The sequence below is a fragment of the Cervus canadensis genome, chromosome 6 (assembly GCF_019320065.1).
Source record: "Cervus canadensis isolate Bull #8, Minnesota chromosome 6, ASM1932006v1, whole genome shotgun sequence".
In the NCBI taxonomy this organism is placed as follows: Eukaryota; Metazoa; Chordata; class Mammalia; order Artiodactyla; family Cervidae; genus Cervus; species Cervus canadensis.
Window position 1 is genome coordinate 11352269 of NC_057391.1, and position 17596 is coordinate 11369864.

General features: G+C 52.8%; 1 protein-coding gene across 5 annotated transcripts in view; it reads right to left on the reverse strand.

Annotated features, from left to right (window-relative positions):
• IGDCC3 (immunoglobulin superfamily DCC subclass member 3) overlaps nt 1–17596 on the reverse strand; it is a 42296-nt gene that overhangs the window by 21884 nt on the left and 2816 nt on the right. For all 5 annotated transcript variants that reach the window (XM_043470813.1, XM_043470817.1, XM_043470816.1 and 2 more), the window contains exon 2: nt 17184–17489. In XM_043470813.1, coding sequence (XP_043326748.1) covers nt 17184–17489 — 306 coding nt within the window. The remainder of the gene's footprint in view (nt 1–17183; nt 17490–17596) is intronic.

The window sequence follows — 17596 nt, forward strand, 5'->3', positions numbered from 1 at the left end:
GCCAGGAGCCGGCAGCGGGGCGGGTGCAGGAGCATGTGGGAGCCCGGCCCCCGCGGGGCCCCCAGTGCTGGCATTCGGCTGCCGGGCGGGGTCAGGGCCCCCGAGCCTGGGGCCCTGAGAGCCGCTCGCTCGGCGGCAGGAGTAAGTGGGACCATCTGCTCCGCTCGGCAGAGGTCAGCGCATTGTGTCAAGCTCCCCTCCCCCCTCGCTCCTCCCTCCACCTTCCTCTCTTTGCCCTTTGACTCCCGGGACTCAAAAGGGGGAAAAAAAAAAAAAAAGCCCTTGAGGTCCTGATGAAAGTGGGAGTGTGATGGGGAGGGACACCGGAGCTCGGGGCCGGGCAGTGCGGAGCCTGCGCCGGCGGAGAGCGCGCGGCGGGCGGCTGCGGGCCGGGGAGGAGCAGCCGCGTCCGGCCGGCCGGGCCCGGGGCCGAGCCGGCGGGGCGGCTCCCGAGGGAGGCGGCGCCGGTTCCCACAGCCGGCCAGGCCGTCGGGCCCCTTTGAAGTGGCCGCAGCTGCGCACCCCGAGCCGCGGCTAATCCCCGCCGACGCGGGCGTCCTCGCCCCCCCGCATAGCAATAGTGTCCGCGCTGAATGGCGCTGGCTAATTACCTCGCTCGCACCGCCGCGGGTGAATGAGAGAATCCGGCATTGTGCGCGGCGAATGGAGAAAATAAGACAACCATTGTCCTCGCACGCCAAACGAGGGTTTGATGTCGCTGGGGCGAGCGAGGCACCATTTCCCGCCACCCCCTCCCCCCAGCGGGGCAAATGCCCCAGCTGCGAGCGGGTGGACCCGGCCGGCCCGGGGAAACTGAGGAAGCAGGTCCCGCCTCCCCACGGAAGAAGCCCTCAGCGCTCCCCGACCCGTGGAAGCCTGGCGGGGGCTACGAGACTGGCCCGGGGCTCCCCTCTACACCAGTGGGTTCTTGGGGGCACCTCCTCTGATAGCCCGGTTCGGAGAAAAACCAAGCAGGGCCCTGCCTTCACAGCCTAATTAGATTTCGCTGGGAACACATGAAACAATGGGAAGAGTTGAGGATTTATATTCTTCAGTGCCCAACTGTGTGCCACCAGCTGAAAGGGCTGGAGACGTTCAGAGAATGGCTGGGAGAGATGTGAGGAGAGGAACAGGGCTCCGAAAAGACGAGGCAGGAAGATGGAGAGCTGTGGGGGCTGAGGAATGGACTGGCATGTTCTGGCAGGAAGACGGAATGGCTGGAAAGGGGAGGTCCAAAGAGTCAGGTCTGAGCCAGGGTTCAGGATGGGGATGTGATACCCCCATCACCCCCATCAAAGGCCACTGCTTTGATCCAAGAAAGGTCCCCTTGATGAGAATGGTGGATGGGACGGAAGGACTGGAGTTTCAACCACTTGCCTGTGAAAACCGACTCTTTATCAGGAACTGGACTAGCCTGAGGCACTTCCCTTTTCTTCCTATATAAGGATGTGAGAGGCTTAGCTTAGAAATTAGCACTAAAGGAAAATTGAGATGCAGACGGACAGGCTGACAATCACACTGTTTATGAATTCAACAGATTCTGTGGTTTATCAGGCTGTCTTCTCTCTTCACCATCACCACCAGTTATGGTTGCTTTCTGGCCAGGCAGGAAGAGGAGCTCACATTCTTCAAGATCAGGAGGTGTCTTATCTTTCTGTCCCTCAGAGTCCTCAGCTTGGAGGCAGGTAGGTGTAGGAGAGATGCTCATAGAGATTGGTTGATTTGATAACTAACCTGCTTTAATATCCTTCAGTTCCAGTATCTTTTTCCTGTAAGCACGTACTTCCTAATCCCTTCTGATGGGCTCTAGGTTATGTCTGCCTAAAGGAAGAACATACGTAAGATCCAGTGTCCTTTCAGGCTTCTCAACTGATAAAAAGGTCCATTGCTCAGATCAACAGTAGGCTGTTGGGCTGACCCAGTAGCCCTCGGTTAGCATCATTTATGATGCATATTACTGGGCTCTTTCTAAGGCAGCAATCTTTTCTAATGTTCTAATGTCCATGTTACCACAACGAGATTATGAACCCTTCGTGTACAGCCGATAACTAGACTCTGAAACAGAACCACCCATAAAGTGAAATCGCTCAGTTGTGTCCGATTCTTTGCAACCCCATGGACTGTAGCCTAGTAGTCTCCTCCATCCATTGGATTTTCCAGGCAAGAGTACTGGAGTGAGTTGCCATTTCATCCATCCATTTATTTGAGAATAAAATTAAAGACTGGACAACACTTATTGAGAGACTAAACAACAGCCAAAATGGTTCCTTGTTTTGACTGATCAACCACATCTAACATTACTGAGCACTGGTGATACATAAAAAATTATGCTTTTTAAAGGAGAGAAAAATCTAAGTATAGGTCATTATTTTTCTAACCCAGTTCTCAATCAAGGTCTAATTTAACCTGGTCATAACTGCCAATATGATCATAATGTTTTTCTTTATAATTCTCCTAAATCTTCATCTCAGAGTCATGTTTCTTCTGCCTAAGGCTCTAGAATCTTAAGCCTATTTGGTATCCCAGCACCTGCTGAACTACTCCTCTGCTTAGGCCTAGTTAGCTCATCTACCTAGTTAGTTGGTCTAAAGAACTCCAAAACAAAAAGGTAATGTAGAACTGGTGTGGATATGGTAAATATACGAAGCCTGAAGCTCCACCAATCTGACTTATCTTTCCCTCATCTCCAGTCCCTGAGCCCCTTCACAAACCTAAGGACCGTAAAGAATGATGCTTAAAGTCCCTTCATCTAGAGAAAAAAAGGACCTATCCAAGGAAGCAACAGTTAGTTTGTAGTAGATCAGAGATCATTCTAATGCCATACAGGCCACTAGCTTCATTTTACAAGACTAAAATGACCATTCAAACAGAAACTATAATTGTTATTACATAGCACTATACATGTGTCTTTATAGTTTGCCCAGATTTCAACAAGAGTGCCTGAATGTCTAATCCCCAGAAAATTACACTTGGGAAATGATCCACTATTCAAAAAACATGAGGCACCTCCAAGCCCAAACTGGAGATTCAACACTTTTAACTAAAAAAGTGCATTTTAAAGGAAGCCTGTTTCTTCTCACATCTCTTCTTTCCCAAAACCCAAGACCATTAAGTAACTTTAAAAATAATGCTCCATGGGTGAATATTTTGATAAGAAGATAATGAGTATAATAACGAGAGTGTGTTTCTTTTCCTCTTATCCATTCCCACAGCAACATGCATTCACAGGAGGTTTTGTTATCATGGTTATGACTTTTCAAGATAACAGGAAGATAGGCATGTACATATGCAAGGACAGTCCTTCCCAAGAGGCTGCACATGAAGCACAAGGGGAGAGGGACGCTTCCCAGCATGGAGCTAGCCTGTCAGCCATTCTGGGGGTGAGGCCAATGGTCTGGCATCCTCAGACTTTCTATAGCTTGTCTGGAAGGGTGTCCCACCCTGAGGTGACTGAGTATCGGTAGCCACCTCTCCTGGTAAACTGAGGTCTGAATTCACCAGGCCAACCCTTTCCCCCTCAGTACTCAATCACCTCACCTGCCGCTTAGTCCAGTCTCCATCCTCCCCCAAGTGGCCAGCAGTGGGACCTTGGAAGAAGGCTGTTTCAAGGAAGGGAACTGAAGAGGGAGACAGGGGTGCCTCTTAAGACTAGAAGAAACTGGTTTAGGAGACTGGTGATACAGTTAGATGCAGACAAGGCTGCTCTCGGCTCCTGACAGTAAGGGACTCAGAAGCCTGCGGAGAATGGCTTCAGTGAAAGTACCCTGTAGGCCCTCGAGTGATATCCAAACTCAGCCTTCGTTGCCTCCCCCAAGTCCAGGCTGTAGAGCTCCAGAGGAAGAGTGTGCTGACCACAGCAGGCAGGACGTGTTCCCACCCTCCCTTTCATATGCCCACAGCTCTCCATTCTCAGCCTTCCCAGGCACCACCCTCTGTTTAGTGCTGAGGATGCTCAGAGGAGCTGAGCGTCCACCCCTTAAGGACTTTGCAAACCAGTGGGAGGAACAAGCTTTATACTCACTGTCCCAGAACAGACTGGGGTGTCTTCTGATTCTCCTCACCCTCAAAAAGCAAAGCTGGGCATACAGTTCAATGACTCCTTCCCGAATTGATGCAATAAAAGGTATATGGCTTTATTTCAGGGAAGCCTTGATCCCATCAACCTTATACTTACCAGCCTTGCTTGTAATGATCTTGATTTTGTCACGGTTCAATGGGAAAATGACTGATTTGAGAGGCAAAATCAGAAACACAAGAGAGCAGGAATATCAAACAGTCTCAATCCTTGAGACTCATTCTATGATATATCATTATTGGTCTTCTGATATAGTGGAATCAAGGATATTCTAACCCATTCTTCCAGTGGGACTAACTTAAGATAGGATTTCTCTAAGGTATTAGAGGTTTGGCATACAATTTTCGTGGTGGTGATGGTGTTCAGTTGCTAAGTCGTATCCAACTTCTTGTGACCCCATGGACTAGCCCGTTAGGGTCCTCTGTCCATGAGATTACCCAGGCAAGAATACTGGAGTGGGTTGCCATTTCCTTCTCTAGGGGATCTTCCCGACCCAGAGATTGAACCCATGTCTCTTGCATTGGCAAGCAGATTCTTTACCACTGAGGCACTAGGGAAGCCCAGCCTACAATTTTAAGAGACCTCTAAAAAATTAGGGTGAAGGGAACTACTGCAGAGAGTGACATTCCATATAAGCTGGGATGTAATAGGCAAAACAAAAATAACCCACGAAGAGCGGGGGAGGTGAGGAAAAACAGAGCCAGATGTGAAGATGGCAGGAAAAGATCCAGGAATTGTTCATCACAAGCAAATACTGGGTTTCAGTGTTCTAAGATCCCGGCTCTGAAGTTAGAATCGCAAATCCCATTTGGCCAGTCAGCTCATTGGAAAGAATGCCTGAATGCTTTCTGTCCCAGTTCTGTACACCCAGGACTTGGGGCAAGGCTTGCTCCCTGGGTCTCAGCTCCCACAGCAGTGATGTGAGAAACATGGGCAAGAGACCGCAGGACAGGGCAGTGGAGGGTGAGGGCGCATCAGCGAAACCTGGGAAGGTCCCTTCTCCCCATTCCTGCCTGCCCCTGGGGGGAGCACACTCCCAAGCACTGTCAGGGCCACAAGCACACATCTCTGTTCAAGCTGCCTTCTGTGAAGCTTCTGGGACCCACTCTGCTTCCTGTTCAAAGGTTGGCCTACAAACTTTTGTCTAGCTCCCGCCCCTTGTCAGCAATCCCTGGCCTGCACTCCAAGCCAATCGGGAGGAAGGAGGCTGGGAGCCCCAGACCTCCACTCTCCTGGTCCATTTTGCTCCCCAAGGCCAGTAAGAGGCCTCCAGTCGGTGGGAGCCAGTTCCCGAGTTACCAGGTGAAGGCCAGGGAAGTAGTGGACCATACAGGAGCTCCAAGGAGGACACAGGCGCATTCGCAGACGCAGATACACTCACACACGCACACATGGTCACATGTTCTCACATCCACAGAGACACAGGGCGCGGTGACTTGACAGCCCCGCGACTGCGCGGCGCGGGTTAATTGAAGGCACATCGATTCTGCCTTGTCGGCCAACCGGCCCGGCCCCGCCTCGGCGAGAAGCAGCCCGCTTTGTGCTGAGGGTTGGGGACATCCCTCTTCCCCGATGCAAGGAAAACGAGTCGTTTTCGGAGCGCGGCTCCTCCCGGTCCACTCACTTCACACCGCGCTTGCCGCGGGGCGAGGAGCCAGTCCCTGCGCAGGGGGTTGAGCGCCCGCGCCACACCCCAATCCCAGGGACTCAGTCGCCCCGCTTCGGATAGGTGCGCTGCCCGGAGCCACCAGGGCGCAATCGCCCAGGTGGGGGCAGCGACAGAGGGTGAGGATGACTAGAGAGCTTTGCTGTAGAACTGTGATCTTGACAGTTCAAAAAGGAGGAAGCCAAGCCCAGACGGGAGAGAGAGTGGGAGAGGGAGATGGAGGAGAGAGCTCGGACCAGCCTGGGGAGAGGTAGGTAGAGAGGAAGAGTTGGGGAGGGGGGAAACTGCCTTCAAGACAAAAGGAGTCAGCCTCTCCGAATTTTAGAAGTGAGAAGGGACTTTGAGAACCTTCTAATGTGGTCCTCTTCACACTCCCTTCCATCTATGGGGAAACTGAGGTCCAGGGAAGTGAACTTTGGGTTTTGTGGGTCCAAAACCACCTGGGGATGAGTTGAATATTTATATATTACAAGCAGCTTCTGGTTGAAGTGGGAGTCAAGGAGGACACAGAAGTAATGATGACGTCTATGTAAGGTCCAGGCCCCGCCCAGTACACAGTGTCTGCAGACACTTTCCCAGACTGGGAGCAAGACATGCAGGCAGCTCCACGGCAGGCAGGGCCCCAGGTCAGGGCATATACCCCAGGAATCATCAGCCCCCCAAACCAAGGCTTTCAGGTAGGGATGGGGGCAGGAACCAGGACCCTCCCCAGAAGTCAGGTTGCTGAGAGCGGGGGTGAAGAAACGCAGAGCACCCAGGGCTGCCGCGGTATCCGGAGAAGGGCTGGGATTTGGTGCTCCCTCCCCACCCCCATTACCGGTTCACACTCAAGAGACCCAAAGTTTGCCCGGTTCTAGGGATCCCAGCTGCAACTGGCCCCCTCCCCCTGGCCAGTAAAGCCCCCGCCCTGCGCCCTCCCAGCAGCACAGCCCGCCCCTCCCTGCACTGCTGCTGGGTTGACCACGGAGCCTGCCGTCCAACACACTACTCAGTGGGGCGGAGAGGGCAGGGGCGGAGCCGAGAGAGCAGGGGCGGAGCCGAGAGGGCAGGGGCGGAGCCGAGAGGGCAGGGGCGGAGCCGAGAGAGCAGGGGCGGAGCCGAGAGGGCAGGGGCGGAGCCGAGAGGGCAGGGGCGGAGCCGAGAGGGCAGGGGCGGAGCCGAGAGGGCAGCGGCCTCACCTCGACCACTCACCCAGGTTGGGGTAGTAGCCGAAACTTTACAGCGGGCAGGGACTGTGGTCAGGGGTGGGGGCCACGTAACTCCACGAGGCCTTAAGCCACCTTGCCCAGGCAAGGGGACAGCAAAAGGACAATCAGCAGCCTGGCTTCTCCATCTTCCAAGGCTGATTATGTCTCTTCCCTACTACCCAGCCCCCACCCCCGGAACCCCTAGGGAGACGGATCCTACTCAAGCCACACCAGTTCCTCTCCTGTGATTTGTTCTGAATTTTCAAACAAAGAGTAATTATGACAGATGTGGAGCAATCAGCATCATTATGCGGGGGAAACAAGAAAGGGAAAGGGAGATGAGGGGCCCCGGGGGAGGGGAACTTGTCTTTCCTCCTTGAAACAAGCAATTCCCACACCTACAGCCCAACACCCTCTGGACTTCTGCTGGGAACCTGTATCCAGCCACTCAGCCCAGCCTCTCAGGTAGGACAACTTTTCTCTGCAGAGCATCCCAGCAGAGCACCCAGCCTAACTGCCCTCCAGATTCTCCCCAGACCTCCCGCAGCAGCTGGGGGTGGGGACCATATAGCCCCATCTGGCACACCCAGAAGTGGCTCCCACTTTGACCAGGGTTCTAAGTTGCTCGCTCCCAATACTCCCACACAGGAGCGTGGCTCTATTAATATTTCTTAGGCAAAAATACTGATTACCTTCTCAAGGGACTCTAGCCCCCTTTAAGGACACTCAGGCCATTGAATTTTGAGTCAGGCAGAGGAGGTTTAAAGCCCAGCTTCTCTACTTACTGTGTACCCTTGGGCAAGTTAATTAACCAGTCTGGGCTTCTGTTTACTCATCTGTAAAATAGGACTAGTAACGCCTACTAATGGAAACCCGTGGGAATTAAGTAAATTAACACACAAAGGGCTTAGGACAGTGTAGCCCCCTTAGACTAGGATGATTCCTGCTACTCCTACAGGTTCCCCACCAGAGCCAGCTCAGAGGTAGCCCTCATACCACTCAGCTCAGCATCCAGGGTGCTCTGGAAACTCAGACTCTGAGATGTGCCATGGATGTCAGGAGCCCATACCCACTGGCTGACACTCACATTCAGAACTACCCCCACACACAGAGCCTGGGTGGGGGTAGATCAGGAGAAAAATGGAAATATATGTGCCAGTCTGCCCTAGAGGGGATATAAAAAGATCTCCCCCATCCCCAACCAGAAAGCGGTGAGGTGCTGGGCAGGGCAAGCGGCAGGAGGGACTCAAGGGGCTCTCCAACCTCCCCAGGCTGGAGGATCAATCCCATCCTTGGGCAGGACAACTCCTCAGGGCCTCAGTTTTCAACTCTGTAAAACGAGGAGGTGGGACCAGGCAAGGTCCAAATGGATGCAGTCTGGATGCCTGTGATCCCACTGCGGGGCTGGGCAGACCTGCAAGGTCCTAGATGGACCAGGAATTTTAGGCTTGTTTGACTGTAGCCTGCAACTCAGTGAAAGGGCTAGAACTTGGTCCTCTCTCTTGGTGGTCTGCCCCCTCCTCTCCATTAAGGTGGTCTGGTCTCCATCTGCCCACTCCAAGTCCCTGGGGCCTCTTGCTAGTCCCCCCTCACATTCCAATGGCCTTGGGGGCAGCAGCCAGACCAGAAAGTCCAGTTCCTGCCCATTATCACTGCTTGCATCTGCACTGCAACCCAACACCAGCATTCCAGAGAACAGCCTGGGGCTGCCCCCACCACCCACCGTGGTCAGTGTCCAGGCTCAGAGACAGGGCCCAAGCAGGGGCCAGTGTTCTCAGATTCCTCTCCCGGGGAAGGTGTGCCCCAAGGAGACTCTGACTTGCTGGGGAGGCCATGAACGCCTTCCTTTGGGGTCCTCTTTGCACCTCATCCTCTCTGACTCCCCTCTTCCCATCTCTTTGTGCCGAGGCCTGAGCTCACCTACTTTTGCAACGGTGTCTCCCTCCAAGCACAGCAGCAGAGGGTGGACATAGGAATTGCTACCACTGGAGCCAGAGGCAGGAGGAAACACAGAACAATAAAGAGAGCTGGAGACAGGAAGAAGGGAAGGCAGGAGAAATAAGGAGGCAGGAGGAATGCTAAAGAGAAAGACCCTGAACGTGGCCTCACAGGAGGGCAGAGGTGGGGGGCAGAGTGTGTGTGTGGGGGGGTGTCAAAGACTGAGGAGCCTCGAGGCTAAGATCCAGGGAAGAGATGGTGAGGGTGGGCTGGGAGTCCTCTGCATCGAATTGTCCTCCCTCTGCCTGAATCAGGTGGTGAGCTGGCCTGGATTAAGCCCACACTTCCATCCCCTCCGTCTGCCTGTGGTCTGGGGTCTGGCCTGGCACTCCTTGCTTGCCCTTCTTCAGGTCCTTGCTGGGCCCCTGTCTTTGCCCTTCCATAGGTCACATCATCACCTGTAACTAACCTATGGCTCCCTAAGATCTCTGGCCCCAGCCTTGTTGCATCACATCAGAGAACATTCTCTCCTCTGCTCCTCCCTTACCTTTGAGGGCAGTCAGAAAGGGTCAGCCTTTCTTGAAACAGGGTGAACAAAGCTGGGGGCAGGGGAAGCAAGCTCAGACATCAAAGAATGGTCCTTTGGTGGGGGTGGGGGGAGGTGGGCACACGAGCAGCCCAGGCCAGCAGGCTCGGATTGCAGCCAGATTGCTGGCACTCGCCTAATAAATAAGAAAACTACGGCCTGGATTCCCAGAGTTACGATGGCCAGGCCCCCATGCCCATCATGTAAGCCCCACCCTCTGCCAGTGACCTAACGCTAGCTTTCCCTCCTTCCTCACTTCAGCTAAAGGACCTAATAAAATGATCCACCACCCACTCTTGCCCTGCACCAGTTCTGTCTATTCTAGATCTCTAGCCTGGTCACACTGATCAGGGAGGGGGGATTCCCACAGGAGAGTCCTTTGAAAGCTGGACCCTCATCCTGAGCCCCTTGCACCTTCTTCGGCAAGCGCCTGCATGCTCAGGTGCCCACAGAGGCCCACGTGCCAACACACACACATTACTGGGCTGGTAAAGAAACTGCCTGCCAAAAAAAAAAAAGAAACTGCCTGCCAATGTAGAAGACGCAGGTTCGGTCCCTGAGTTGGGAACATCCCCTGGAGAAGGAAATGGCAACCCACTCCAGTATTCTTGCCCTGAAAATCCCATGGACGAGGAGCCTGGCGGGCTACAGTCCATGGGGTCACAAAGAGTCGGACACGCCTGAAGTGACTTAGCACTAGCACCAGTCTCTGCATTTCTTGTTGCAACAAGGCCAGGGCCAGAGATCTCAGGGAGCCATAGGTTGGTTACACAGGCAGACATTTTTGGAACCACTCGGTCCAGTTTAAACAGAGACAGCAGTGAGCTGTTTGGTTTTCCATCCTGCGTGCCCTTCTGTTCCATTCTACTTTTTTTTGAAGGCTGTGTTGAACAGCCTTCAAGCTGCTGTGAAAAGTCTCTTACACACACACACACATACACATACACACACACGCCTGCAGGGACTCTGGAGAGGAGAGGGGAAGGCAATACAAGAAGGCCAGAAGTGAAAAAGTCCTTTCTCCTGGGGGGTGGGGAGGGAATGGGGGGCTAAGGGGGGCTGGGGGCCTGTTTCATTTGCAGGCTGCAAATGCCTCCGCTATTCACCGGCGCGCATTCCCAGCCAAGGCGCCGGGCCATGGACAATGCGGGGAACTGGAACAGAGAAGATCTGCACATTGTGTTCAAGGGGCCAGCTGGCTGCCTGCGACAGCGCAGCCAAGGTGTGGGAACCAGAAGCTCTCAACCTCCACACTCAAGTCCTGCGGGTGGGGTGAGGGGCGGCCCTCCCACTACAGCTGAGGCCAGCAGGCCTGGGGACACAGCCTTTATCCAGCCAGGGAATACAGTCCAAGGCAGGAGACTGCAACGCCCGGGCATGAGGGCTCCCGAGCAATGAGGCTTCTGATTCGCACGCCATCTGCCGAGGAAGGGAGTCTCAGCTCCTCTACAGAAAAACACGCAGCCACAGCCACCCCAAGATTTTGCCCCCAGTGTCTTATATTCCCCATTCACCAGCTTCCGTTCCTTTGAGCTATGCTATCATTTACGAGATAAGGAGAAACAGAGAAAGTCAAAGAGAAGCAAAAAGAGATGGAGCTTTGCACCTACAAGGCCACATGTTCATTTAGTTTTCATCGGGCTCCACAGGCGGAGGGCGTGAGAAATACAAAAGAGAGAGAAGCCCTTCAGGAGCTTAAAATCGAGTTAAGGAAACAGATGGAATATCCAGCCACAGAACAGTTACTTAACAATGCAGGCAGCCCCCACTGAGATGAAGGCTGAGCCTGAATGCCACAGACCACAAGTACTCCCTGCCTTAGGAGGGTGAGGAAGAAATTACTGTGAATTAAGTGGTCTTTGGGGAGGGATCGGGTAAGGGATGAGCAGGGGCAAGAATAGACTGGGAAAAGGCTCAGAAAGGCAGGCAGTCGCAAGGACTAACTGGACGGAAAGGAAGCCTTAATACAGCAGCACAGAGATGAATGTCAGCCCAACGACTCAATATTAGAATCAGAAAGGCAAGGCCCGGAGCGGGACTGACTTGCCCAGAGTTACAGGACCCCAGCGTCCAGGCAAGGGCCTTTCCACCACACCTCACAGCTTCTCAGGAGCATCAGAAGAGGTCAGGCTGTGGAGTCGTGATCTCCACCTACCTCTGCGCCCTGGCGTACTCACGGGTGACCCGCCTGGTGTGAGAGCAGGCCTTGAATGGCCATCGCTCATCACACTGGTGACACCTCAGCAGCAGCACCTGCTTTCTGCTCTAACAGGTAGGCGGACGCATGTGAGGGGCAGAGGGGAGATTTCCTCAGGGTTACTTTGGAGAGAGTCCCCTGGACTGCAAGGAGATCCAACCAGTCCATCCTAAAGGAAATCAGTCCTGAATATTCACTGGAAGGACTGATGCTGAAGCTGAAACTCCAATACTTTGGCCACCTGATGCGAAGAGCTGACTCATTAGAAAAGACCCTGATGCTGGGAAAGACTGAAGGCAGGAGGAGAAGGGGACGACAGAGGACAAGACAGTTGGATGGTATCACCGACTTGATGGACATGAGTTTGAGCAAGCTCTGGGAGATGGTGAAGGTCAGGGAAGCCTGGCGTGCTGCAGTCCATGGGGTCACAAAGAGTTGGACACAACTGAGTGACTGAACAACATCCACTTTGGCTGAGCTGCCCCTCAAAGAGAAGAGAAAGGCTTGGGTTCCACATACCAGGCCGCCAGGGTCACCAGCCAGTGTGCCAGGAACCACTCCCCTGCACAACCCGCTGCCCTACATTGAGACACTGCCGGGGTCCCCTAAATATACTGAGCCCACCCCACAAGCTGTGCCACTCAGCAGCTCCAGCCCACAGTTTTCCCAACCTGTCCACCTAGACCTGGCTCCACGGATCTGTGCTGAGACCCTGCCCCCACATCCACACAGGATGTGGATGGATCTTGCTGCTGGAAGGGATTTCAGAGTAGCTGGCGAAACTGCCCTTGCTCAGACAGGTTGAGAATGGTTCAGACTTCAGGAGCAGGTGACTGAGGGCCTTAAGGTGGAGACAGCGGGGGACTAGACCTGGACTTCCCTCCCTCTCACCACACCCCACTGCCTCTTACCAGGAGTCCAGGCTCTCCAGGGACCCTCCTGGAACCACCATACCTAAAGAAGCTTAGAACTTCACATGTGTCACCTTTGGTATCACCCCAGAATAATAACAGTATCTAAGGAACATTCTCTGTGTGCCCTGCACTGCTAAGTTCTTTACACGTATTGTCGTGAGGGATCCTCCTTGCTAAGTATTGTTTCCTCCAGTTTAAAGATGAGGAAACTGAGACTCAGGGATTCCGGTGACTTACCCAAGTCCATCCAGCTGAGGGTCTGTTTCCCTCCACAGCCTACGCTCATAACCATCATTGGGCACCCCAGTCAGGATGTCTCCGGGCTGCGGGGGAGGCAATCCTGGCACTTTGAGAATCTTACCTGCATTGGAACAGGCTTGTCTTCATCCTAAATCAGCGCTCAATACCTATCACTAGGGGCTTCCCAGGTGACTCAGAGTAAAGAATATGCCTGCCAATGCAGGAGACATGGGTTTGATCCCTGGGTCAGGAAGATCCCCTAGAGAGGGAAATGGCAACCCACTCCAGTATTTTTGCCTGGAGAATCCCATGGACAGAGGAGCCTGGAGGGCTACAGTCCATGGGGTTGCAAACAGTCGGACACAACTTAGTGACTAAACAACAGCAACAGAAAACCTAATACTAACAATAATACTTAATGAGCATTTCTAGAGGCCAAGCCCAGGGCCAGATACTTTCCATCCATCATCTCATTTAACTCTCCAAACAGCCCTGACAGGATGATGGGATTATGCTTTTTCTTTTTCTTTTCAAATGAAGGCACAGACTCATTTGACTCAAGAGAGTTAGAGTAACTGGTGCGAAGGATGTGGCATCTGTGAGTGGCAGAGGTGGGGTTCAAACCCACCCAGATGTGACCCTGAAGCCCATGTTCCCCAGACTTCACTGTGCTGCCCACAGACGCCCCTACACCAGCAACTGTGATGTGGGAGGGGGCTCTCCTCTCACACCTATCAACCAGCACTGTCGGCATCACCAGGGGTCTCGTTAGACCTGCAGAACCCCCAGGCCTTGGCCTAGACCTACTGATTCAAAATCGGAATTTTATCGAGATCCCCAGGCAAATTCATGGGCACAGCAAAGTCTGACAAATTGTGCTCCAGATCATCTAGCTCTTTACTCCATCTCCCAAAGGCCTCGAGACCAGGAACTGAGGCCAGAAAGTGAGCAGCAGGAACTAAGAGAATCTGCCTGAAGTGGGATGGGGGTGGAGGGGGGCTGGGGGTGGAGGGGAGCTGGGGTGGGTCCCCCCACTTATCTCCCCTCCTTGTAGCCAGCCCATCCCTCTTTGGAGTCATCCAGGCACACAGATCTCAACAGGTGTGAGTCACTGCCTATTCCCACTGGATCAGGTGTCCCACATGCCCTTCCTGGAGCCTCTCCAGGGGGATGGTAGAGGGTCTCACAAGGCAGCCAAGCTTTAGAAGATGCCCAAAGGCTTGGGAGAATCCCCAGACCCTCCCAGGAAGGGGTTAAAACAGAACACATTGCACTCCAGCTCTGAAGTGAGAGATTCACTCCCTGAGAGATTTCCCCGGAGTACTCCCTAACTGAATCCCAGTGCGGGAGAAAGTTGAGGGCTGGGAGTGGATTAAGGAGTCTGCTTTTGCTGGCAAAGTCACTGGGAGTGAAAGCTGCTCGGTCGTGTCCAACTCTTTGTGACCCCATGGACTGTATAGTCCATGGAATTCTCCAGACCAGAATACTGGAGTGGGTGGCCTTTCCCTTCTCCAGGGGATCTTCCCAGGGGGATCGAACCCAGGTCTCCTGCATTGCAGGCAGATTCTTTACCAGCTGAACCACAAGACTGGAATCGCCTTTAAAAGAAGCAAAGAGGACTGACTCCACTACTGAGTACCAGCTCTGTGCCAGGCAAAGCGTGGAGTGTGTTAGTCCTTACCACCATCCCACAAAGTAGGATTATATGTACTTTTCACAGGTGAGGACACTGGGCCATGGAGAGATTAACTTGTCTAGGATCTCTTCCGTCACAAGTGTCGCAATTTTCAGCCCCCAAACTATAAACACATGGAAGAGCAAGGCAGAGAAACCAGACATGCTGGAAGCATGAATATTCTTAGGACCCTAAGCCACTCCATCCCAGACAGGAGACATTTTCCACTGAAGCCCCCAAGGAATGGGCCTGGACTCTAGTCCATCATAGTCAGGCCATCTTTCAATGACAGCATCCAGGCCCACTTGGATGGAAGAGGAGGCATTCCCAGCCATCGGCCCCACACCGATCTGCCTCACTGGCTGCACTGGGTGGACTCTGTGTCTGTGAGGGGTGCTTAGCATCCTCCGGCCCTGTCAGCCCCCGTGGAGCAGGCAGGAGAAGCAGGGGCTCTGGAGGGCACCTCACACCTTTTCAGAAGGCCTCCTCCCATGTCATACGACATCTGCCCGGCCCGCAGGCACATGGGCACGGCGTTGTTACCAAAGGAGAGAACCCAGGCGGCTAATCAGCTTTGGAGGTTTCTAAAACCTCACAGGGACATGAGCCTGCGACGTGAGGAAAGGGGATCCAACCGTCTAAGCCTTCCCTGAGGGGCCACAAGCCTTGCTGGGGAGAGAGCCTGTATCAGACTGCCAGGGTTTGGAGGCAAACCCCCAGCTGTCCCCAGGACCCCAGAGGCTTAACCAAGCCGACCGCACCCACTGGGCCTCCCTGGAGCCAGAGCCCACAGCTCAACTGCTTATATTGTTAGGAGTTTAAGGAGGCTGAACATCTTGAAGGTATTACCATTTATAGAAAAAGCACATTTACAATTAGCTCTATATAAACACCTGGGGATTTATCTCCCAGAAGTCTAGGCTGGTGATGCAGGAGCCATCGAACCCTCAGAGTTGACACAGGCCAGGGCGAGCTCCCTGAGAAGTCTCTTCTCTCCTGTCCGACAAGCTTCCTTGGGTCCCCACTCTCTGTCCCCACTTTTCCTTCCCACACCCAGCCATCTGCTCAGAGGGCGCACCAGCCTTCCCCTACCCTGCCAGGAGGGCCGGAGGATGAGGGGTTGCTGAGCCAGAAGTGATTCTGTCTCAAGGTCCAGGGCTGCTTCCCAGAGAGCTCCATATGGGGGCCTAGAGGAGCCTTCCTTAGAACAAAGGGGCATCTTAAATCCAACGAGAGCCCTCTTGCCTCAGAACAATTCATCACCCCCCAGCCGTTCAGAGCAACTGTGCAAATGCCCTCGGAGCCAGGAAGAAATTGGTCAGTGATCAGACGGGGAAGAGGCAGCGTGCCACAAGGGTTAAGTGGGAGGATGCAGGATTCGGAATCCCTAAACTGCAGTCCTGGCTTCTCTGCTCACCTCCGAGTCTCAGTGTTCCCATCTGTAAAACAAGGATGATGACTGCTGATCTTCCAGTGTGATCACAATGACTAAATAAGATAATTCATATAAAGCACCTGGGCAGGGTGCCCAGTATGCAGCAAGTGTTTAATAAGCATTAGTTTGAATGATTACCAACCAAAATTAAAGCAGCCTTTTTAAGGGACACCACCTCAAGACACCACCCAGAAGTACAGAGATTATGGGATTCGGAACATTTTCCACTTGGCAAAACTTTTACTCTTTCTCAAAAGCAGTGGTTCTTGGGACTTCCCTGACAGTCCTGTGGTTAAGACTCCCTGCTTCTAATGCAGGAGACTTAGGTTTGATCCCTGGTCAGGGAACTAAGATTCCACATGCTGTGCAACATAGCCAAAAAAAAAAAAAAGAAGAAAGAACCAGAAGTCTTCCCACCCTCATAGCTTGCCACCTTCCCAAGATACATAAATAATTTTGGTTTATGTGGTAATACCTATGAGTGTACACAGATTAAACAGCAACAGCAGACTTCTGGTAGGACAGAGCAGGAGAGCACGACCATCATTTCATCACCACAATGACTGATGGTCCATCAGCTAAGCACAGTTCTAGAGATGAAACACCTCTTCTCTCCCAATCAAAAAAGCATACCAAGTATCAAGTCATCACAATGTACGCTTGAAATATCTTATAATTTTATTATCAATTACACCTCAGTAAAGCTGAAATTTTTTTTTAAGTACACCAGCAGGAAGGTGAGTGAGAGGAATGTCATTACTATGTTAACCCTGAAATTATTCTATCATATTTTTTGTAAAGCAAATCGCTGAAGCTTCAGAATGTTATCACTGGTACAGTGAGGTTTATTCTACCCTAAAGGTTTGAAAGTCAGCACGTAATTAAAAACTGCACGTCATCAAAATTACCCTTCAAAATCCTCTTAAATCACCCCCAAAGTTTATCTTTAAACACAAAAATCATACTCAAAAGACTGGGATGCTCATAATATACAGGCATCTGGAAGCTAAGACACACCAAACCAAGAGCTGAATAAAGCTGGCTTTCTCCCTCCCTCTTCCTACAACAGTGTTTGGCTACATTCTTGTCAAATTGCATTCCAACCAGGTAAATGTGTAAATGATATAATTCCACCACTGCAAATTGCTGCTATGCTCCTCTCAACTGACCCATGCTGAGACATTAGTTCTCCAGAAGCTACATAAGATGGAACTGCTCCCTTTATCCCTCCATGACCTGGGGGAAAAAAAAAGTAAGGGCACCCACTTACTTGCAGCCTGGATTCGAGCCTTCCGACTGACCACCAGCCCAAAGCGGTTCTGGGCCACGCACTCATAGTCCCCCTCATCTGAATGGCCGCCTCCGCCATCCAGCAGGAAGTGGCGGATCATCAAGGACCCATTAGCCAGCACAGTGGAGTGGGTACTGTCTGCCAGCTCCACCCCATTCTTCCTCCAGGTGATTCGCACTGGAGGGGTCCCCTCCACCTTGCAGCCCAGCATCACGGGCTGCCCAGGGACTGCAACGTCATCGCTCGGCTCCACGGCAAATGCCAGTTCAGCAGAGTGGCCAAGACCTGCATCAGGAGGGGGAGAGAGAGTAAAAGGAGAAGTTAGTGTGGAATGAACTTGAAAACACAGGGCTTCCAAGTTCTCTGGATCTGAGTGCCCCATCCCCATCATT